Source organism: Meles meles, chromosome 11 (genome assembly GCF_922984935.1).
Source record: "Meles meles chromosome 11, mMelMel3.1 paternal haplotype, whole genome shotgun sequence".
Lineage (NCBI taxonomy): Eukaryota > Metazoa > Chordata > Mammalia > Carnivora > Mustelidae > Meles > Meles meles.
The window spans coordinates 94,436,279-94,460,482 of record NC_060076.1 but is presented as its reverse complement, the minus strand read 5'-3'; the positions used below and the strand labels follow the sequence as shown (position 1 = coordinate 94,460,482).

At 43.3% G+C, this 24,204-nt stretch overlaps 2 protein-coding genes across 4 annotated transcripts in view; one reads left to right on the top strand and one right to left on the bottom strand.

The window, feature by feature from the left end:
* LOC123952776 (centromere protein P) overlaps positions 1-24,204 on the bottom strand; it is a 240,106-nt gene that overhangs the window by 30,050 nt on the left and 185,852 nt on the right. The window lies entirely within an intron of this gene.
* ECM2 (extracellular matrix protein 2) overlaps positions 8,766-24,204 on the top strand; it is a 33,398-nt gene continuing 17,959 nt past the window's right edge. For both annotated transcript variants that reach the window (XM_046022245.1, XM_046022244.1), the window contains exons 1-2: positions 8,766-8,872; positions 23,742-24,057. In XM_046022245.1, coding sequence (XP_045878201.1) covers positions 23,766-24,057 — 292 coding nt within the window. In that variant the 5' untranslated portion in view covers positions 8,766-8,872; positions 23,742-23,765. The remainder of the gene's footprint in view (positions 8,873-23,741; positions 24,058-24,204) is intronic.

Genomic DNA, 24,204 nt, shown 5'->3' with positions numbered 1-24,204 from the left:
TCTACAGTAAAGAATATGGGACGAATAACAAGTTTGGAGCGCTTCGGAACGAGCTCACGCACGTGAGCCGTCCGGGCCAAGCTGGCCTGAGCGCCCGAGCAAAGTACAATTAGAAACATACGGCGTCACAGAGGAGGTCATTTTGGGGAAGTGGCTGTATCACAAGGAAACCACCACACCAAGTCTTTACATGTTCCTGCACGTTTGTCTACCCAGAATGTCTTCTTCCTTAACTATGCTTTCTTATCTTAGTCCTACCCTAAGAAGGGGGAGTCTCTGAAGCAAGGGCTCTCCTCCTCTAGATCACGCGTGGAGCACAGACACCCAGAGCTCCTGCCCAACTGGCTTAGTTTCCAGGGTCCACACAAGCCCTTTCCCTGGCTTGGTTGCCCCGAGGACACACTGCAATGCTGTGTGAGTGACCCTGGCCCAAAGGGTCTGCTGTATGGGCTGGGTGTTCACACAAGGGGGCCACAGCTTGGGCAGCATGCAACATGGGGTAAAAGGGAAGTGTGGTGGACCAGTCCCCCGCTGCTTCCTGCTGCCACGCTACCATGTTCTCGTGGACACAGATTCTGAGTTCAGGATTCTGTGATCCCAACTTTCTGGGTCATCACAGAGGACGCTTGAGAGGGGAGGAGAATGAAGCCCAACGTAATTTATTTACTGCTGCAAGCCTGATGTTTAACATGCCAACCTTCGTCTGAACCCATCTCAATCCCTTCATGATCCTTTCATCCTTTCCAGTCTCCAGACTGAATGTTCCTGTGGCAAAACAGGGAATTTCACTCCTGATAATTACTCAATTCTCAAAACAAGGAACTGGACTTCTTCGTCAGATTACTTCCTCCCACCAAGGGGTCAGCACCTGGCATCCTCGAGGGGACCATTCGCTGGAGCTTGTCTCCACACCCAGATGTCATGCAGAACACATCTACGCCTTCTCACCTGACAAGGTCAGCACAGAGATTCAGCGTCTGGGCCCAGAGATCCCGACCTAGAACCCCTCTGGCTCTGGTCTCTAGCATGCAGTCTTTTGGCCTCCCTTTCTTTTTTTTTTTTAAAGATTTTATTTTTTTGACAGAGAGATCACAAGTAGGCAGAGAGGCAGGCTGAGCAGAGAGCCTGATATGGGGCTCGATCCCAGGACTCTGAGATCATGACCTGAGCCGAAGGCAGAGGCTTAACCCACTGAGCCACCCAGGTGCCCCTCTCGGCCTCCCTTTCCCAGTCCCTGCAAACAACCAGCTGAAGGGAGGTGACCCCATGCCTGGCAGGGCCACTTCTCTCCTATGACAAGGAGCTGAACATGAAGAGCTACACTGAGAGTCATGAGCAAACCATCCGATCAACTGCAGCTCCTTATCATAAGAGCTGAAATGCAAGACAAAGTCCCCTGCCTTGTTCTGCATCAAGAATGGCTTGACTTGGGGCGCCTGGGTGGCTCAGTGAGTTAAGGCCTCTGCCTTCAGCTCGGGTCATGATCCCAGGGTCCTGAGATGGAGCCCCGCATCGGGATCTCTGCTTGGCGGGGAGCCTGCTTCCTTTCCTCTCTCCCTGTCTTCCTCTCTGCCTAATTGTGATCTCTGTCTGTCAAATAAATAAAATCTTTTTTTGTTGTTGTTTTTTTTGCATGCCTGGGTGGCTTGTGTGCCTGGGTGGTCAGTCGTTAAGTGTCTGCCTTCGGCTCAGGTCATGATCCCCGCGTCCTGGGATTGAGCCCTGCATCGGGTTCCCCGCTCAGCGGGAAGCCTACTTCCCCCTCTCCAGCTCCCCTGTGCTCGTGTTCCCTCTCTCGCTCTCTGTCATGGAAGAATGAAATCTTAAAAAAAAAAAAAAAAATGGCTTGGCTATTCTTCTGTCCTTTTATTTCCATATGCATTTTACAATTTGTCAAGTTCCATAAAAAAACAAAAAACAAAAAACAAAAAACGGGGAGGGGCACCTGGGTAGCTCAGTCGTTGGGCGTCTGCCTTTGGCTCACGTCATGATCCCAGGACCATAGGATCGAGCCCTGTACTGGGCTTCCTGCTCAGCGGGAAGGCAGGTTCTCCCTCTCCCACTCCCCCTGCTGTGTTCCCTTCTCTCCCTGTGTCTCCCACAAATAAATAAGTAAAATATTTTTTTAAAAAGGGAGGGGGGATACACTATGAGGATTCTGGTTGAAACTGCATCAACTCTGATCAGTTTAAGTAGAAATGGTATCTTGCAATCTGGAATGTACCATTCCCCAAGGCTGGTACCGGCCCTCTCTGTACTGCTACTTTAATTTCCTTCAAAATTTTCTCTGAAGAGCGTTTGCTCATCATTGCTTAGATTCATTCCAAAATACTTGTTATATTTTTAATGTATTTGATATTTAAAGCACATCTTACCTTCCATTCTTTAACTGTAGAAAAAAACAACAGATTTTTATATATTATGTATCTGGAAAACACATTATATGATTTAATGATTTTTCTAAGTTATTTTTGATTTTTGACATATATACCATATCATCTGGGACTAATAAGAATTTTTTCCTTCCATTACTCAGTTTGCTGTATTTTTTCCCTTCTTTTCTTGCTTTCCTCCACTGGCTGGGACCATCAAGAGCTCCTTGTCTTGCTTGTTCTATAAAGGGGAAAATTTCAGTATTTCACCATTGAGTATTTTTTAAATAACAACTTTACTGAGATATAATTTACATACCATAAAAGTCACCCTTTTAAAGTACATAATTCAGTGGTTTTTAGTATATTCATAGTGGGGAGCCATCCCCACGGCCTATTTCTGACACATGTGGTCACCCCATAAAGAAACTCTCTCCCCTAGCCTGCCACCCCAGATTGCTCATCCACTCCCTCCCCCTGTGGATTTGCCTGTTCTGGACATTTCTCGTAAATGGAGTCATATGAGGTATGTCTTCTCTCACTGGCTTCTTGTGCTGAGCATCGTGTTTTTGAGGCTTGTCCACGTGGTGGCGAGAATCAGAGCTTTATTCCTTTTTACGGCTGGATGATATTTCACTGTGTAGCTGGACCACATTTCTCCATTCACCAGCCGATGGGACAGTTGGGTTGCTTCCACATGTTGGCTGTTATGAACAGTGTCGCAATGAAATCAGAAATTCATGGATAAGTTCTCATGTGTATATTTACTTCATCTTCCCAGGTATGTAGCTACGGGAGGAAGTATGTTGTTTTGTAGATAATGTCAGACTAAGGAATTCCTTCCATTTCTAGTAGGCAAAAGCGTTCTTTCTTTCTTCTTTAAACATTAACATGATCGCATGATGTTTTTGTCTGTTTGTCTGTCTGTGTCTTATCCTTAAACCAACCTGTATTTCTTGAATACGTCCAACGTAGTCACGGTGCATTATCCTATTTATATATTGCCAGATTTGGTTTGTTAATATTTTAGTTTTGTGAGTCCATGTTCATTAGTGAGACTGATTGATAATTTTCCTTTCTTGTAATATCTTTGTCAGGCTGCAGTACGGTTATGCTAGCCTTAAAACATTGATAAAATCTGTTAACAAATAACATAGGTCTGTGGTATTCTTTGTGGGGAGGTGTGAAATTACAAATTTGACTCCCTCAATACTTACAGACAATTCAGATTTTCTATGTCTGTTTCTGACAGTTCATTAAATGGTATTTTCTAGGAATTATCCTATCATCTAACTTTGCTGGCATAAAGTTGTTGATAACATACTCTTAATGTTCTTTTACCTGCTCTCAGAATCTACAGGGACACTGTTTTTAAGTCCTCACACTGGTGACCTACACTCTCCTTCTTTGTTCCTTTATCAGCCTCGCTGCTGATTTTATTAGGTCTGTTTAAAAAAAACCCCAAAGGGGCACTTGGGTGGCTCAGTTGGTTGAGCGACTGCCTTTGGCTTGGGTCATGATCCTGGAGTCCCAGGACAAGGTCCTGCATTGGACTCCCTGCTGAGCGGGGAGTCTACTTCTCCCTCTGACCCTCTCCCCTCTCATGCTCTCTCTCGCTCTCTTTCTCAACTGATTAAATAAAATCTTAAATAAATAACCAACCAACCAACCAACCAACCCACCCAGCCCTGGGATGCCTAGGTGGCTCAGTCTGTAAAGTGTCTGCCTTCAGCTCAGGTCATGATCCCACAGTCCTGGAATTGAGTCCTCCATCAGGCTCCCTGTTTAGTGGAGAGCCTGCTTCTCCCTCTGCCTGCTGCTCCCCCTGCTTGTGCTCTCTCTCACTCTCTCTCTGACAAATATATAAAATCTTTTTTAAAAATTTAACCTCCCCCCCACACAGCTGTGGCACTGTGGATGTTGTCTGCTATGTAACTGTTTTCTACTTTATTGACAGTTTTGCTCCTTGACATTTCTGGCAGACTCCCCCAGGGCAGGAAGCTACCCAGGGACTCCAATCTTTTTTTTAAGATTTTATTTTATTTATTGACAGAAAGAGACAGCGAGAGAGGGAACACAAGCAGCAGGAGAGGGAGGGGGAGCAGCAGACTCCCAGCAGAGCAGGGAGCCTGATGTGGGGCTCGATCCCAGGACTCTGGGATCATGATCCGAGCCAAAGGCAGACGCTTAGCGAATGACTGAGGCACCCAGGCGCCCTTCAATTTTTTTTTTTTTTAAACCACACTGGTGATTTAAAATTTTTATAATTATTAGGCTTTTTCAGTCTTTGGTGGTAAGGTTGGTAGAACCCAAACTGCCAGTATTTAATACAGAAAACTGATTTTTACCTGTGTACTTTTAAAATTTATGCCATTTGTATGCATTTGTATTACTGATTCCAGAATATAAAAATAATTTAAACAATAAAGTGGCAGTGAACTGGGCATCCTGTCGATTTATGGCAATAGTACATATCACAGAATCATTGCAGAGACACGCACCACAACTCAGGAAGCGGGGCGACAGTGTATCACGGCCCATTCACACACTAGCACTCCACCCACATGTGAACATTCCTTAGAGAGGGTATGTCAGGAACAGCAAATGAAGCCTGTCATGCTTTAGTGTGAATTAGTTGGAGACATCTGTGGCACAAAAAGGTAGACAAGAGACCCATTTCCGAAAGGGACCTCTGTAAAATTTCCAAAATTCAGCTTTATCAAGATGCTAGCTACCAAGTTGTCATATGGAAAACCACCACACCCTTCCAAGAAAAACTAACTCATTGGTACTCTACAGCACAGGAGTAAACATACTGAAAAGCAGTCATCACTCTGACATGCGTTCTGGAGGCTGAACCCGTGCTGGCTGCCCCTGTGGCCTGGGCGCACAGGGACCCGCTCGCATCCCGCGCCGGACCCACACCACACTGCAAAGCCACTGGCAGAGCCAAGTCTCAGGACACAGTTATGGCTGCAATAACAAAGGGGTGGAGACTCCCAACACCAGCATTTTCCATGTACTATGTGGTTAAAATAGTTTCTGCAGGAGGATTCATGTAACAGTCCATTAAGCACAAAATGTCAGAGCAGGGACCTCAGAAGCCAGAGTCCTGGTCTCTGTAGCACCGTTAGTTTCGGCGTCACGGGAAAGCTGCTTCTCTCTACGATGCTGTTTTAAGTGACCTCTTTTTCTGATTGCTTACATTCTTTTAGAAAGTTCTTCTTTTTCTGATCTGGTTATAAGCTCGAAATGTTATCAAAACACAGATTAAACAGTAAAGTCCCTGCATAATTCCATCACTCAGAGAGAAACATTATTAAGAGTCTGATATTTATTCCTTATTAATTCCTTCCTGTTTGTCCTCAAGAAGGTGCAACGCCCTATACATTAGAAGAAGGCAAGTTAACATAGCACACGTACTGTTCTGACTTCCTTTTTTTCCTCTTGGGATATTGGGGACAATTTGCAAGCCCGAACAACAACTACAACTGTCTTTCTACATAGCTTTATGGCAGCCCCGTTCCCGCTCTTTGATGTTACAGTGCTGCCGAGTGCCTTCCTCTGCGCACAGATGTGCACAGATGTCCACCCTGGGTCCCTAGAAGTCAAATGCTGGCGCAGCAAACAGCTATTGTTAAGCTGTGCTCAAAGAATTAAAGGGTTTTGCTTGTCCCAAACACACTGTGTCCAACACTACATTCATCAACATTTTTTCCCTCCCCAAACAGTGTATGTATTTCAAACGAGGCCACTTTTTAAAAGAGAAATTCCAGATTCACAGCAAAACGGAGAGGGAAGCACGGAGGTTTCCATATATTCCCCAGCCACCCCTCAGGCCATAAGCTCCGCTTTTACCAACACCCGGCCCCGGAGTGGTGTGTTTGTCACTGCGGGTAAACTATACCGACACATAATAATCACCCAAACCCTTAGTCACATTAGAGTTTCTACTTGGTAGTATATATTCTGTGGTTTAGGACAAATGTGAGATGACACGGATCCACTATTAGGGTATCACGCGGGGTAGCTGCGCTGCCTTAACCATCCTCCGTGCTCTGCCGATTCACCCCTCCTCCGCTCTGATCTCTGGCAACCACTGATCTTTCACTCTTCTCCACAGCTGTGCCTTCACCAGAATGTAATATAGTCGGAATCGTAAAGTGTGTACCTTTTCAAACGGACTTCTTTCACTAGCAATGTGCGTTTAAGTTTCCTTTCCTCTACGTCTTTTCATGGCTTGAAAGAGCATTTCCTTTAAGGACTGAATAATTCCCTTGTGTGGAGGGCTGCAGTTTATTTACCCATCACGTGCTTGAACAGCATCTCAGTTGCTTCCAAGTTTTGGTAGGTGTGAATAAAGCTGCTGTAAGTGTTCGTGGGCAGGTGTTCGTGTGGACTGAAGTTTTCAGCTTCTGGGGGCAAGTATCACGGAGCACGGCTGCTGGATCCCGTGGTAGGAGTGGGCTTCGTTTCTGAAGAAACCATCACCCTGTCTTCCAAAGTGGCTGCACCGTTTTGCATTCCCACCAGCAAAGAATGAGAGGGTCCTGTCGCTCCACACCCTTGCTTGCGTGTGGTGGTGATGTCCGTGTTTGGGATTTTTGCCATTCTACTAAGTGTGTAGTGCTAACACACTGTTGTTTAATCTCTAAAGCCCTTTTCTTTCCTTATGGTCTTAAGTATTTTTGGAGGGGGAAGTAAGGGTCCTATCTCTAATGTCAGAATTGTCCCAAATGTTTGGTAATCCTGAGCTGTCTGCTTAGTACTATTGAGTATAGGATTAAAATACTGACCAAAGGTTGTGAATATGTGGTGGGGATGGTCAACCTTATTCTTATACTGAGTTGTATTAGTAGTTGTATTAGTAGATTCTGAACATGTGGGTAACTTCCTTGTTCTAGCAGCCACCCAGGCCAATTGGATGAGAATGCAGGTTCAATTCTGGGGCAGATGCCTAATACTTAGAAGAAATGCTGGAGATATCAGGAAGGCTGGGGTCATCTGACCTGCTACTCTTTTTCTTTTTTCTTAAGATTTTATTTATTTGAGAGAGAGAGAGAACGAGTGGGTGAGGGGCAGAGACAGAGGAAAAAGCACACACCCCTCGAGTATGGAGTCCGACGCAGAACTCGTTCCCAGGACCCCACGATCATGACCCGAGAGGAAGGTAGATGCTTAACCAACTGAGCCACTCAGGCGCCCCCCTGACCTGCTACTCCTACGTGCAGTCTCTAACAAACCTCACTGTTACCAGCATTTATAATTTCTAAACCTGGAATACCCACGAGCTAACCTCTCCCAAATGTCTTTGGACTGTGGTGTTGTCTGTCAAAGTCTACATGCCTTTAATCATTAAAGAATTTCTCAAAATTTCTTTCTTCTAATAGTACTAATTATTTTTCAGTAAAGTGTTAGAAATAAAACCAAAACAATAACTCCCAACAAATACAGTTTCTGTCATTTTAGGAATTTGGATGGCCCATATGCTAGTCGATCATCTTGATTTGGTCTACCCAGGTCATTTTAAGATTCTGGAACAACAAAAATGTGTCTCCTGTCAGAAAATTTGGACACCTGAAGTAGAATAGTAAGAATTTTTAAAATAGTCATTATATAATTACCTACTCTAAGACAGGCATTTTACATACGTTATTCATTTTATTTGCACAAAAATTTGAAAGATAAGTATTGTCATCCCAGTTGAACAGAAGAATAAACTTTAATCAGAAACAACAGTAACTCATGCAAGGTCCCCAGTAAGCAGTGGTGGAACTCTGCTCTCTGACTTGCTCATCTGTAGATTAAAACAAAACAAAACAAAACAAAAAAAATAACAAAAAACTGAGGCCAAAGTAGACAGAAAATTCTCCAGAGTAATCATAATCAGGAGGCTCTAAGTTCCTACACACATTTTCTTGTTATTGCTTCAAGGTTCGAAGTTACATAATTTCAGTGACATGAATATGTAACAGCTCTTTGCTTTGTTAACACTGCCTGCAGACTGGGGGGAGCAGGGGGAGAAACAAGCCAGTTAACCCCACTAAAGGCATCCCAGGAATGCAGTCCTCAACATGGCAACAAGGGCGTCTCTATAATCTGGTAGAGCTCAAGGGGGACCAAGTCGAGTGGTGTGAACTTTAAGGTCTTTTTTAATGCAAACAGTCTATGGAAATGACACACTTCTTAATAAGCCTCTTCTGAGCTTCTAGCTCCCGCCTTCCTGATGCCTTCGCCTGCCTTTGCTTTCTGCTTCTCCCGTGATTTAGAAAAAATATTTCCCTTGGTAACCATCTTCCCTGGTTACTCTCTTGGCTGTTCTGCACAAAGATCTGAAAGGCATTTATCCCCAAGGGAAGCAGTTATTTCAGATTTTACTAAGAAGTCAGCTAACATTTCTCAACAATCCTCTTTGTTTTAAAGAAAGCTCTGGTTTTGTTTCATTTTCAGCTGGAGACTTAAATGACACCAAGCAAAACCTACTTAGTTTAGAATTTCAGGTAAAAAAGTTTTAAATTTTAAGTTTCTACTAAAGCATGTGGAATGGTTTTAATATTTGGGTGTTTTATGTGGCAAATGTGTTTAACACTTAAGGAAATTACCTCTTACTAATAGATTTTAAAAGTTTAAAGTGTGCATTATGCTGTTTACTTGTTTTTTTCAGGATGAATACTTCCCAAGTATTTTGAACTTTTACGGATTTAGGATTAAATATATTCTTATATGTTTAAATAGAATTACATGCTCAATAGAAGTATAAGTTGGTTTGAAAATTACATTCTCTATTTTTAAGACCTAAAAGAACATGAAGTATTAAAATTGTTTTTCATTTTTAAGCCTGTTAAGTTAAAAGGGACAAGAGACGTTCCATGGCTTTGTGCAGAAGTTTAAAATTCTCAATTTAATGTTTTAAAAACTTACTTAAGACAGTTGATGAAAAACTTTAAATGGAGAAAAACAGTAAGTTAACCAAGACTTACAGATGGTATTTAATGTTGGGATAAAACAGGAAGTGCTAGAAAGAAAAATTTACTTGATCAAAATAATATCTACTGGGATTAGAGTACCATAAAATTTTACCTCTAGAAATACATTTACTCAATTGCAGAGTTGCTTATTAAAGTAAATATTAAATGTAATGCAAAGTTCTATATATCACTGAAAATAACAAAGGCCTAGGCATCAAATTATAAAGTTAGTACTGAGAGGCCATTTCGTTAAAAATTATTTAAACATTTAGATTCTGACTTTGTTAAAATTAAGATAGCTCTGTCATTTTATTTTTGACATGTATATTTAGGTTTCTGGATAAGTAAAGGCGAGCCAATTTTGGCGGGGGGGGGGTAAGGGGGATGGGGGGGTGCAGAGAAAGCCTAAGGGAGAGATACCTCCAGGGTGTCACTGGGGGAGGGAGAGCCCAGACAAGGCCCTGGGACCATGGCCGTCTGAGACCTCATCCAGGGCCAGGCCCCCATCCAGGGCTGGGCTCCTCATAACTCTCCCCCATTTCAGGATGGGGAGTCTGCAAAGATGGCCGTCAACGCAAGACAATTTCCGTGAACTCGCTGCACGCCAAGTGCAGCTGCGACGCTCTCCATCAGAGCCCACGTCCCCGCCACTTGGCACATGCTGCTCCCCTCCGGCTCGCAGCCCAGCTTCTCACACTGCTTCCCCTGCTGCCATTGCGGCTCCTTGCCAACCCATCTGCTGGCTCTCTGAATCGACTTTTATAATGTCAACTGCCTGTCGGCTGAGGGATTTGCTCCTCTCACACCCTTTGCCTGTTAGTTCTACTAAAACTGAAGTAGATGACATAAATTTGTAGTTTCATTTCAATGACCTCCAGCAGGGGTTTTGAAGAGACAGTAATTAATGAGCACATATACTGAACAAAAGCTTGCACGTGGAGGTTCGCAGGCACGGACGATGCCTCAAGGGCTGCTGTCCACGGAGCTGAAGTGAGCAGGTGATGCGTCTGAGCTTGGTCCGAGTCTAACTGCCCAAGGGGGGAGGACGTGGGCGGACAAAGTTAAAAAGATCTAGTGACATTCAAGAGAACACCAAGGTGATGGCCCACCCTCTCCTCTCACCATACCCTAGAAGGAATGGGAGATCTCGCACAAACAAAGACCCAGTGAATGCACAGCTGCACTAGGAGATAAGACCGGGAGTGGTTCCTGGCCACCCAGACCCTGGGACCAGCCCCTTAGAGACCAGGAAGCGACTGAAAAAGACATTAAGTGAGGGAGCGCTTCTGTGGGAAATCAAATCTTCATTAGGCTAAAAGATCCCAAGGATAAATTAAAAAAATGAAAACAAAACAAAACGAAAACAAGCCTGTGCTTCATAGTAAAACTTCTGACTATTAGAGATGAGTTGAAAATACGAAAACAACTTCCACACAAAGAGGGAAAAAAGACTTCTTACAAAGAGATGAGATCACATTTAAGACTTCGCAGCATTAACACCAGCAAACGGACAACAGCTAAGGTTTGGGAGGAAAACAATTTTGAAATCATTATTCTATTTTCAACTAAACAGTTATATTTTCTGATGTAAGATTTCAAAAAATTTAAAACCCAAAACATTCCTTTAGAGAAAGGCGATATATTTCAGCAGGAAATAAAAGTAATTCGAGGGAACTCCTGGTTCTGATAATGCAAACAAAGCACTCCAGAGCAGCAGATGCTGAGAACAGATTAGAGGAAAAGAGCAAGACTAGTATTTGGGATAGAATTGAAACCAAATAGGTTTGAACAGCTTTTTTTCTGAAGGCTTCTGGAAGGAGTGTCCAGAAGAGGCAGCGGAGAATTTCTTTGTAGCTTTAAAACAGTCTCAGGAGGCAAGAGAGAAATAAAACTCTAGGAACTGGGATGCCTGGATGGCTCAGTGGGTTGAGCATCCAACTCTTGATTTCAGCTCAGGTCCTGATCTCAGGGGTGTTGGATCGAGCCCCACGTCAGGCTCTGCACTCAGCTGGGAGTCTGTTTGAGATTCTCTCTGTCCTACTCTTCTCCAACCCCCTCCCCTGCAGGTTCTGTCTCTGTCAAATAAATAAATGAAATCTTTAAAAACAAACAAAATGAAACAAAACAAAACAAAAAGCCATCTAGGAACAGGGCCACATCAGCAGCAGTGTGAAGGGAAGGTGATGTGGCGAAGTCCTCAGGCTTTGGTTTGGGGCTCAGTGTAATTGGTAATTAGGGACAGTGAGGCTCAGCTTCAGATCACTCAGTCTATAACTGGTAGTGCTTAACATCATGATCGAAGCAGATCTAACTCGTTCTGGGATAAAGGATATATCACCCAAGGCTTCAAAGTATTTTCCTAATTTTCATTATACAACATCTGGTGCTTAATCAAAAATCATGAAGCATTTGAAGAAACAGAACAACGTGGCTACTGCCCCAGGGAAGTAACAGAAAATAGAAATAGGGCCCAGAAAACAGCAGTCTTCAGACACAGAGTTTAAGAAAAATGTGATTAACGTGTTCAAAAAGTACAAGACTGAAACTTTCAGTAGAGAATTAGAAACAATGAGAGGAACTCACTGAAAACACTAAAACCCACAATAACAGAATCAAGAGAGTCAATGGACAGATTTGTTGTTGAAGAGATAATGAACTGGGATAGAGGTTGAAAAAATGACCAGCATAATTCATGGAGTGACAGGAGTGAAGATGACGAGAGAGTGCAGACACAGTAAAAAGGCCATCACCCCTGCAGGTGTGGCTTTGGACAGAAACAGGACAGAAGTGGGAAAGTATTAGGTGGAAATATAAGAGCTGACGAGGGGTGCCTGGGTGGCTCAGTGGGTTAAACCTCTGCCTTCGGCTCAGGTCATGATCTTAGGGTCCTGGGATCGAGCCCCGCATCGGGCTCTCTGCTCAGCAGGGAGCCTGCTTCCTCCTCTCTCTCTCTCTGCCTACCTCTCTGCCTGCTTGTGATCTCTCTCTGTCAAATAAATAAATAAAATCTTTTAAAAAAAAAAAAAAAAAAAAAAAAAAAAAATAAGAGCTGACGAATCTCCAAATTTAAGGAACATGAGGCCATAGATTGAAGAAATGCTGAAGTCCCAAAGAGGATAAAAACAAGAAAATCCTACCTCTGTATAATAGAGCAAAACAGCTGGAAACCAAAGCCAAAGACAATATCTCCAAAGCAGCCAGAAAAAAAGGTTACTTTTAAAGGAGAAATAATCAGGTTGGCAGATGACTATTCAATCAAAACTAAGGAAACAAGAAGATATTGGAATGAAATCTTCAAAATGATGAAACAAAAAACTTGTCAACCTACAATTCCATGTCTAGCAAATACTTTCTTTCAGAAAGACATAATATATAAATCTTCTCAGATACATACAAAAAAAGAACTGGCCCCCATAGTCCTGCATTAAAGCAATTACTAAAAAGTGTTCTTTAATCAGAAAGAACATAACCCTGACAGGAGACTGACACTGTGCGACAGAATGAGCAGACATGAAAGGATAAATGATTAGGTGATTTGAAAGCACTGGTTCTCAGCTGGGGCAGGATGATCCCCTTCATCCCTCATCTGGTAAGGTGTGAAGGCATTTTTGCTTGTCATTATCAAGGGGAAGGTGCTGGTTGCATCTAAGGAATAGAGGCCAGGGATCCCACTAAGTATACAAAGACCAGCCCTCCACAAAAAAAGAATTACTTAACCCAAACGTTAATAGTGCTAAGGTTGAGAGAGCCTGACCTAAATGAAAATCAACACCATCGTCTTCTGAGGACTTAACATATATAAAGAATTAATATGATGGACACAGCACCTGTGCTGGGATCAGGCGACTGGAGGTGAAGTTGTCCCTTGCATTGTCCAGGAAGAGCGAAAGGTACTAATTTATATTTATATTAAGACTTGATAAGTTGAGATGTAATAAGTAATAAATAGTGTAAATTATAATAGTAAAAAGTGTAAATTAGTAACAGAACAATGAAAACTCACTAATCAATTTTAAAAAACAAGTAAAAAAAAGAAAGGAAAAACAAACATACCACAGAACAGGCAGGACAAATAGAAAGCAAACTGTCAGAAAATAGATTTAAACCTAAACATGTCAAGTATTACATTAAATAGAAATAGACTAAATGTTTCAGTTAAAAGACAAAGATTGTCAGATTGCATTAAAAAAACTCCATATGCTAATGTAAAGTATATTAAAATACAAGATTATAGTAAGATGACAGTAAAATGATGCAAAAATTATATCAAGCAGATGTATACCAAAAGGAAGCACCCATATTACTAAAGTAGATCTTATGACAAAAAGCACTACTAGAGATATAAAAGTACCTAATGATAACAGCACTAGAAAGATATAACAATTCTAGATTTGAATATACCTATAATGTAGCCCTGAAATATATTATTAAACATTACCAAATGACTTATAAATATTAAACAACATCCCATAATAAACCCAAGGGATAATATAGTTCAAAAACAAAGGAGACTCTATTATTATATTATTTTTAAACTGAAAATCAAGGGACACCTGGGTGGTTCTGCCTTCAGCTCAGGTCCATGATCTCAAGGTCCTGGGATGGAGCCCCACATCAGGCTCTCTGCTTAGTGGGGAGCCTGCTTCCCCCTCTATCTCTCTGCCTACTTGTGATCTCTACCAAATTAAAAAAAAAACAAAAAACCCCTGAAAATTAAAACTAAATTTTAATTTAGTTATAAAATTACTAAATACTTCCAAAATACTTCCAAAATATTCTTTGGAAATACTTCCAAAAATACTTTCAAAAATATATGCACAAGAGTACTTATAATAGTGAAAAACTAGCAAAGAATTTAAATATTCATCACCAAATTGTTAAATAACTATGGAATGAAAACAGAGTGGACAAATGGGATGGATTAATTTATATTGACATATATGCCCACCATTTGTTAATGAGTGAAAGGAAAATAGGTAGTAGTATAAGATATAGTGAACAATTCTATTTGTTTCAATATATATATGTTCACGTATGTATAGAGGGGTCATGAAATTGAACTAGAGGGTGGAAAACTAGGGCCCGTAGGCCATATTCTGTTTTTTTTTTTTTAATAATACAGATTTATTTATTAATTTGAGAGAGAGACAGAGAGGGTAGGGAGGGGCAGAGAGAGATGGAGAGGGAGAATCTTTTTTTTTTAATTAATTTATTTATTAGACAGAGATCACAAGTAGGCAGAGAGGCAGGCAGAGAGAGGAGGAAGCAGGCTCCCTGCTGAGCAGAGAGGCCCATGCGGGCCTTGATCCCAGGACCCTGGGACCATGACCTAAGCTGAAGGCAGAGGCTTTAACCCCCTGAGCCACCCAGGCGCCCCATATTCTGTTTTTTTAAACAAAGTACCACTGGAACATAGTCATGTGCATCTGTTTACTTACTACCACCGGGAGCTACTTTGGGCTATAACAGCAAAGTGAGTAGTTTCAACAGAGACTGTTAGATCTCAAAGCCTAAAATATTTACCTTTTGAACCTTGAAGAAAAAAAGTATGCCTATCTGTGCACCAAACTATGAGTTATGGTTAAGGCAATTTACCTTTTCTGCCTTAGAAACCTATGCATCATTTTGAGTTTTTAAAACATATATACTACTTTTACAAATTTAAACACCTTAAGAACCACTGACAAAAAAGATTAGAAAACTCTGGAGAGAGAAGGCATATGTAAACATGGCTTCTACCTTTATTTCTTAATTTAGTTTTATTTTCTTTTTAAGTTTACTTATTTAAGTAATCTCTGCCCCAACATGGGGTTTGAACTCATGACCCTGAGATCAAGAGTTGCATATTCTTCTGAATGAACCAGCCAGGTGCCCCCACTACCTGTATCTTTGAACTAGAGCCCACCCTAAGGAAGACCTTGCTGATGGACCTTCCTGAGCATCAAAGATAGAGTCTGCCAGTACCAGGAAGGAGGAGACTTGAAGGGCTCGCTCCAAGTCTGAGCGGTACACAGTGGAGCACCATTATAAATGACCAAGGTTGCTAACAAACAAAACTTCACTTGAGCACAACAGAATACAATCTGGAAGCAGGATCATCCATCAAGGAACACTCAGTTCTGGCCACAGGAACAGATGAGACTTGGAAACAGAGCAAAAGAAAACAGCATCTAAAAGTTAAGAGAAAACCTTGGGAAAGAGACCAGTGTATAGAAACGGTTTGTTCAAAAGTTATCACTAAAAGACCCCACCTAGCTGTAATTATTAGATTTTGCCATAAGCAGTATGCGACTTTGTTACTAAAAACCTCTGTAGCTGTTCCTCTAAACCAGGGATTCTCTTGGGGCGTCTGGGTGGCTCAGTCAGTTGAGCAGCCGATCCTTGATTTCAGCTCAGGTCATAATCTCAGGGTTGTGAGATCGAGGCCCACATAGGCTTTGCACTCAGTGTGGAGTCTGTTTCTCCCTATCCCTCTGCTCCTCCCCACAGTTCTCTGTCTTGCTCTGTATTCTCTCTCACTCTCAAATAAAATCTTTTAAAAAATAAATAAATAAACCAGGGTTTCTCCATCTAGACAGATCTGACGTGGTGGGCCTGCCAGTCCCTTGTCTCGGTGGGCGGTCCTGGGCTCTTTAAGATATCCAGCAGCACCCAGGACCCCACACACATGGGGAGTCGGGAGCGCCCCTCCCAATGGTGACTGGTGAAAAGTCCAGACACCACTAAGTCCCTGGGGGGCAAAACTGTCCCTGGCTGAGAAGCATGGCTTTCAGTGGTGGGCTGGCAAACTTGGCCTGCAAAGTATTTAGCTTTTGCAGGCCATGTGTTAACATCTGTTGAAACCACCCAACAACGCCCTTTAGGAGAAAAGTCACCAAAAGTAGTACACAGGAAAATGAGCATGGCTGCTCCAAGAAAACGTTATGTATGAGCACTGAAATTTTTTTTTTAAGATTTTATTTATTCATCTGATAGAGATCACAAGTAGGCAGAGAGGCAGGCAGGGAGAGAAAGGAGGGGAAGCAGGTACCCTGCTGAGCAGAGAGCCCCATGTGGGGTTCGATCCCAGGACCCTGGGATCATGACCTGAGCCGAAGGCAGAGGGTTTAACCCACTAAGCCACCCAGGCGCCCCATGAGTACTGAAATTTTAAGTTCATATGATCTGTCATGAATTCTTTTAAATCTTAAAGCCATTTAAGAATGGTTTTCTTAACCATTTAGAATAGCCTTTAGCTTATAGGCTGTATTTCAAAATAAGCAGCAGGTGACTCCATTTGGCCCCCAGTCTCCAATTTCCTGACCAGTGGTCTAAGCTGTCAACCCCAGAGCCTGCTCCCCGAGGTCCCCCGTGAGAGGACTCTACCTCTGAGGAAAGTGTGAGACCATACAACACTGCTAAGAGGTTCACACCAGTGAGGTTCTATTCATGATGTGACTTAGATGTGTGGTTCTAAACAGCCACCATCTTACCCTGACCCAACCCAAATATAGTGGTGAGGACAGTTGAAAATTCGAGAGCTCTAATTTAGTGTAACTGTAAAACCATAACCATAATCCAGAAAAATGAATACACCCATTATCCCCCAAAACTCCCCCATGACCCTTGATAATCTACACATACCAGACTTCCCAAACCCCGTCCCCTCCTTGAGGCAACCACTGATACTTCTGACAAAAGACATAGACGATTGTGTCCCTGAAAACTATGAAGTATTGCTGAGGTAAATGGAAAAAGATCTACGTAGGGGGTACGTACAGTGGGTATAGGTCAGATGACTCAGGTTTAAATTCTCAGTTCTGTGAAGTTAATCTATAGATTTGTCACAAAGCTGGTCAAAATGCCAGCAGGCCTTTTTTTTTTTTTTTTTTTTTAATGGCAAAGTGATTCTAAAATTTCTATGGAAATGTAAAGAGCTTAGAATAGCCAAAGCGACTCTGGAAGAGAGAGGGACAAGTCTGGAGGACTAGTACTACCGCTGTCAACACTTACTGTAAAGGTGGGGGAGTAAGGCCGGTGTGACGCTGGTGTTGAGACGGACACGTTATCAGTGGGACAGAATAGAGGCTGCAGAAGGAGCCCAAACCCGCACGGGCAGCTGGTTTTCAGCAGTGATGCCAGAGTGATCTAATGTAGGAAGGGTGATCTTTTCAGCACGTGGGACTGGAATAAGTGTGTAGTCATGCACAACACAGAAAATCGATCGTAGATGACTCTAAGAGCAGGAAATGTAAAACTTGTAGAAGAAAACAAAGGGAAAAATTCTGGTGACCTTGGAATGAACAAAGACTACTTAAGTACAGCAATAATTTTTTTTTTCAACTGGACTTTATCAAAATTGGAAGCTTTTTCTCTTCAGGAGACACTGTTAACAATAGAAAAATGCCACATACCGGGAAAGATGTTTGCAAAGTAACATAGTCAAGAAAGGACTTGTATCAAGAATAAAGAAGTCTTAAATTCAATCACGAAAAGAAAACAGTTTTTAGCAGCCCAAAGTTTTGAACACACATCACCTAAGATGATACAGAAATGGCAAATAAGCAGTGAGAGGAGTTCAAAATCATGAGTCATCAGGGAAACGCAGATGAAAACCTCCGTGAGCTAGCAGTACCCATCAAGTGGAGTGGCTGAAATTGGAAAGACGGGCCACGGCAAGTGCTGACCAGTTTGCGGAGTGCCTCGAGTTCTCGGACAATGTTGTTGGTAGTGCAAAACCACACATACACTTCTGGAAAGTGGTCTGGCAGTTTCTACAGAAGCTCAGTGTCCACCTACCATTTATCCAGCCGTTCTGCTGCTGGTCGCCCAAGAGAAATGAAAACGCATGTCCGCACACAGACTTACGTGTGCATGTTCATGGCAGCTTGCTTTGTGCTAGACAAAAAGCGGGAGCTATCCAAATGTCTGGCAGCACGTTAGCGGATAAGCGGATTGTGATATGTCCAGACAGTGGAGCACCACATAGCAACAACAGTGGGTGAATCTCAAAATAATTATGTTGAATAAAGAAGTCTTATGCGAAAGGATATACACATGATTCCATTTGTAGAAAACGCAAACTCCTGCTGGCATTTTGACCAGCTTTGTGACAAATCTATAGATTAACTTCACAGAACTGAGAATTTAAACCTGAGTCATCTGACCTATACCCACTGTACGTACCCCCTACGTAGTTCTTTTTCCATTTACCTCAGCAATACTTCATAGTTTGCAGGGACACAATCTTGTACATCTTTTGTCAGAAGTATCTTTAAATATTCCACTATTTTTTGCCTTTATAAGCGGTGTTGCATTTTTAACAACTTTCTTATTGCTGTTAGCATATAGAAATCTTGATTTTTGTATATGGATTTTATATACATCAATTTCTATTCCAGTCTGGATGCATTTTGTTTCTCGGTCTTACATTGCTATACTGACTAGAACATCCAATAAAATGTTGACTAGAAGTGGTGAGACCAGGCAGCCTTTCATTGCTCCCGAACTTAAGGGGAAAACATTATATTTCAAAATTAAACATGGTGTTGGTGGTAAGTTAGACATGACAATTATCAGGTTTAGGTTCACAGCAAGTTACAACTGACAAAACTACATTGACACGTCACTAGCACCAAGTCCGTAATTTACACTACGGTTCACTCTTGGTGGTATATAGTCTATGGATTTGGACAAATGTGAAATGATAGGTATCCATCATTACAGGATTCTCACTGCCCTAAATAATCCCCTGAGCTTCATCTACTCACTCCACCATCCCCCCCCCACCACCACCACCCGGGACCAATCTCTGGCAGCAACTGATCTTTTTACTGTCTCTACAGTGTTGCCTTTTCCAGAATGTGATGGAGTTGGAATATTACAGTATTAGCCTTTTCAGACTGGCTTCTTTCACTTAGTGATGGGCATTTATTGCTTCCGTGTCTTTTCATGGCCTAGTGGCCCATTTCTTTTCCCTTGCATGGACGGACCACTGTTTACTCATCCACCTACTGAACATCTTGGCTGCTTCCAAGTGTGCTGTGAACATCAGTGTGCAAGACTTGGTGTGTTTTCAACTCCCTTGGGTAAATATTAAGGAGCATGAATGCTGGGATACATGGCAAGAGTGTGTTTGGTTTCTAAGAAACTGCCACACTATCTTCCAAAGCGGCTGTAGGCCAGTCTGCGTTCCCTCCAGCCATGAATGGGAGCTCCTGCTGCTCCACATCCTTCTTGGCATTTGGTGTTGTCAGTATTTTTGGTTTTGGCCATTCTAATAGATGTGTAGTGGTATCTCATCATTTCTGTTTTTGGGCTTTTTTAGAGAGAGACAGGGAGAGAGTGTGCAAGCAGAACGGAAGGGCAGATGGAGAGAGAGAGAAAGAATCTCAAGCAGACTCTATCTCAGCATGGAGCATAGCATGGGGCTTGATCTCACAACCCTCAGATTATGAGCTGAGCTGAAATCACGAGTCGGCTGCCCAACCGACTGAGCCACTCAGGCATCCCATCTCAGTGTTTTCACCTACAATCTATTTTTAAAATCAGTACCTGAGACGGGAGAGCAGAAATTGGAGATGATGACTGTAGGTTTATCCTCGTAGTTCCACTTGGTCCTTTATGCTGTTTGGAAGCTGTATCAGTCAGTGTATAAAGGTTTGAGATTATTTTGTCTTCGTGAAGAACAGACCCCTGCACCATTACACAGCAGCTCTCTTCATGTTGGCAATCTGCTTCTCTATCTTACCTATTTCATCTTATGTTAATATAGACACTCCGTTTTTCTTTCGATTAGTGTTACCTGATACAAATTTTCCCATCCTTTTAATTTTAACCCATCTGCATCTTTATATTTACCACGAGTTTCTCACAGGCAGCAAATAGTTGGGTTGTGCTTTTTAAAACGTCTAATCTGGGGGGGCCTGGGTGGCTCAGTTGGTTAAGCACCTGCCTTCAGCTCAGGTCAGGATCCCTGCTCGATGGGAAGCCTGCTTCTCCCTCACCTTCTGTCTGCCACTCGCCCTGCTTGTGCTCTCTGTCAAATAAATAAATAAATAAATTTAAAAAATCTACCCTGGCAATCACAGGCTTTCTCACTGTGGCATTTAACCAACTTAGACTTAATGAGATTTATATACATATGTTTTGGATTATTTTTATTATTCCATTTGATCTCTTTTATTGCCTTATTTGCTGTAACTTTTTTTGCTCAGTGGTTATCTTAGGGCTTCAGGCATGCATCTTCAACTGACTACATCTTGTCTTCCAGTGACACTATTCCACTTCATAGCAAAGAACCTTACAACAGTATGTGCACACATTTTCTCCTTCCTCCCTTATGCTTATCTCTCATACATTTTAATTCTACTTGTTACACACCCCGAAGTACACTATTATTATATGAACGCAATCTTTATGGACTATTCCTGTACCTTTGTGTGCCTGCTAAGTTTTCGCCACACTCCCAACCACCTGCTGGGTGCTCTGGAACACGGTCGGTCACACAATGGCACACGGTTTGGTCCTTCAGAGATGCTTGCTGTTCAGTCTTGTTAAAAAGGACCAGAGCAGGGGTGCCTGCGTGGCTCAGTGGGTTAAAGCCTCCGCCTTTGGCTCAGGTCATGATCCCAGGGTCCTGGGGATCGAGCCCCACATCTGGCTCTCTGCTCAGCAGGGAGTCTGCTTCCCTTCCTTCTCTCTGTCTGCCTCTCTGCCTATTTGTGATCTGTGTCAAATAAATAAATTAATTAAAAAAAAAAAAAGGATGAGAACAGCCATTAGTCTGAGGCAGAGGGGGGACTGTTTCCCTTGCTGTGCCAGGGCCCTTTTGAACACTCTGCCTGATGCCCTGCGAAGTGCAGGTCCCCCATCTGATTGGCAGGCCCCCAGACTCTGGCCAGCCTTTTCTAAGCCCGGGATTTTCCCTTTTGTCCTTTACAGTAGTTCCTCCTGCAGTGGCATGAAGTTCACTCACACAGACATGCTAATAATCAGGACTCAGCTGAAGACCTGAGGTTTCTGGAAGGCTTCTCCAGGGCAGCTCTCCTTCTCTATGCTCTGCAAAGTCTCACCTCCCTGGAATCCCAAGGGATTTTCAACTCAGGGAACCAGGGCTCTGGCGGGATCCCCTCCCTGAGTTGCAGCATGGACAAGAACGGCCTCGGGCTGTGTGTGAGACCAGTCTCAGGGCTCACCTTGGACCCACCTCCAAACCCCTGCCCAGGGATCAATGTCCTGTGCTACTTCACACCGAAGGTTTGAAAAATGCAGCTTCATGTTTTTGTCCTAATTTTAAGTTATCTCGGGTGAGGTTTCTTGTTACTCCATTTTGGCCAGGAGCAGAAGTCAGATTTGAGTTTTGTCACAAAACTGCTATGATGGCTGACAGGTTCTCTAGTGACCATGAACTAACTTCCAGCTTCTCCAGGTGTCGCTGCTTCCGGAGCCACTCTGGTCACTAACTGTGGAACTGGAAGGAATGTCGGCCACACAGGGACGGCAACCCCACAGAGTGCTCACCTCTGGTGACACACATAGAGAAGAATGTAAAACCCGGGTCCGTGAGTGACATCGGTACTTAGGCAAAGACCTATGGTGGCAGCCCTGTGCTTGCTACAACCCTGGTATGTTTGTGCTGACAGAAGTCACAATACTTGGCTAGACCGGCACTGAGCACCTCCAGTTCCTACACATTTGGGCGGTGGGCACTGTGGCACCAGGAGGGCCTCGCCTCAGCCCCCGGTACATGGTTTTCCATTCAGATGCCCTTTGGGGCTCCTTCAACCAGCCCACAGATTTGGAAGCAGACTTGTAAAATATCAGCATCTGAGGTCAGTAGAGCACTTTATTTGATGCAGAAAGAAAGGCTGAACCCAAAGCTTACAGGGTCTCTTGTCTATTTCCCAGCAAGATTGCCAGGTTCAGAGTCTATGGCCATGTTTTTGGCCCTTTGACCTTTCAAAATCTCTCCTTTGTAGCTTGGTATTTTAATCTCTGTACATACCATCACCTTAAACCTTTACCATTCCTGCTAGGGTGACGTTTTCTAAAACGTATCCGTTTTGTTCTGACTGACAGAGGTGACCAAGGCAGGGAGGAGTGGGGTAAATCTCCTCACCAAGCGGGCTGCCACTTTTGCCCATGATCCTGGCTCCTTGGCATCCCTGAGGTTTCAGATTCTCCTCCACACACCCTGGCTCCATCTTGGGCTAATGACAGCAAGGGAACCTGAGTGAAGAACAGAGGGGAGAGATGCCCAGTAGGGGCGAAGGGGGAGACACGGGTTCTCAGCTTAGAGGGCAATGAATGCCACACAGACCTTCCTCACAGGACTAACCACAGGCCAAAGTGTGTGGCTAGGTGAATCCTTCAACCAAGCCCTATAATCAATCACCTTGTGGAGGGTTTCTCCTTACTTTCTGTGCTACCAGACTTTGTAGTGCTTGGACCAACGTGTCTGACCACAACGTCACAACCACAGGTAGTCTATCACCAGGAATATGAGTATTCATTCCTCCAATACCTTTTTCTTTTCTTTTCTTTTTAAGATTTATTTATTTATTTGACAGACAGAGATCGCGAAGAGGCAGAGAGGCAGGCAGAGAGGCAGGCAGAGAGAGAGGGGGAAGCAGGCTCCCCACTGAGCAGAGAGCCTGATGCAGGGCTTGATCCCAGGACCCTGGGATCATGACCTGAGCCGAAAGTAGAGGCTTTAACCCACTGAGCCACCCAGGCGCCCCTCTCCAATACCTTTTTCACTTTCACAGCTGCCGGGCCCTGCACTCTTGGGGCCAGCTAGTTAAGAGTTACTCTTACGTCTTTGCAACCGAGGCGAGTTTGCTGTTATTTTTATCAGGTGCAGCTATGCCCCCTCCCCCCAAGAAGGACAGTTATAAAGCCAGAGGATAGAAGAACCAAATAGCAGAGCAGAGGACAGGGCCGTGGGTGGCACAAGTCGGAGGACGACCTGGCACAAAGGGAGAGCGACCCCGGGTAACCTGAGGACACAGCACAGCGGTCTAAAGAGGGCTTAGCAAGCCATGGCTCGGAGGCCGAGTCCAGCAAACTGTCTCGGCACACCTGTTTGAGCACCATGGTCTAGCCGCATGCTACAGGGGTCAAGTGCCGTAGCCATGACAGTGTGTGAGCTGTAAAGCCTAGAACAGAATATTTAGTATCTGGTTTTTCAGAAAAAGTTGGCTTGTGCCTGTTCCAGAGGTAAAGATATTCAAAGTTCTTCGATCCTGATAGAAGAATTCTACATGCTGACTTGACAGGAACACAACAGCATGCAGCCCACAGATTATGTGTGTCATTTCCCCACGATGCTGCTGAGGCATACAGCAATAACATGCTGATTTTCACAAAGGTAAAAATTAGGCACCACTAAACCCGAAATCCTGTTTCCCTCTCATTCTAGAAACTGGATGGTGAAAAAGCAAGCATGAAATTTGCAGGTTTGCTTTGTTTCCTTCTGCTTATCATTTTTCAAACTGATTGTGGACGAAATGAAGAAACGCCTAGGAAGCAACGGAGGAAGGCGTATTACAGAAGACTGAGGAGAAGCTCCTCGCCCGCCCACAGGTCTGGTGGGCAGGTGGCGATCCAGCAGGCGATGGTCACACCAGCATCAACAATGCCCGTGCTGACCTTGGATTACAGCACCGAGGAAAAGTCTGACTCTGACTCCTTTCCAAGTTTTCCTGGAGTAGAACCAAGTTACAGTGTGTTGCCAGGTAAGAAACCAGTAAGAGAGGGGGAGAGAAAACCTCCAGGAAGAGGATTTTCCAAGAACATTTTTTCAAGTTATTATATATATTAATATATCATATTTTAAGTTATATTTCTAAGTTAATATATATTAAATATATTTTTTCAAGTTA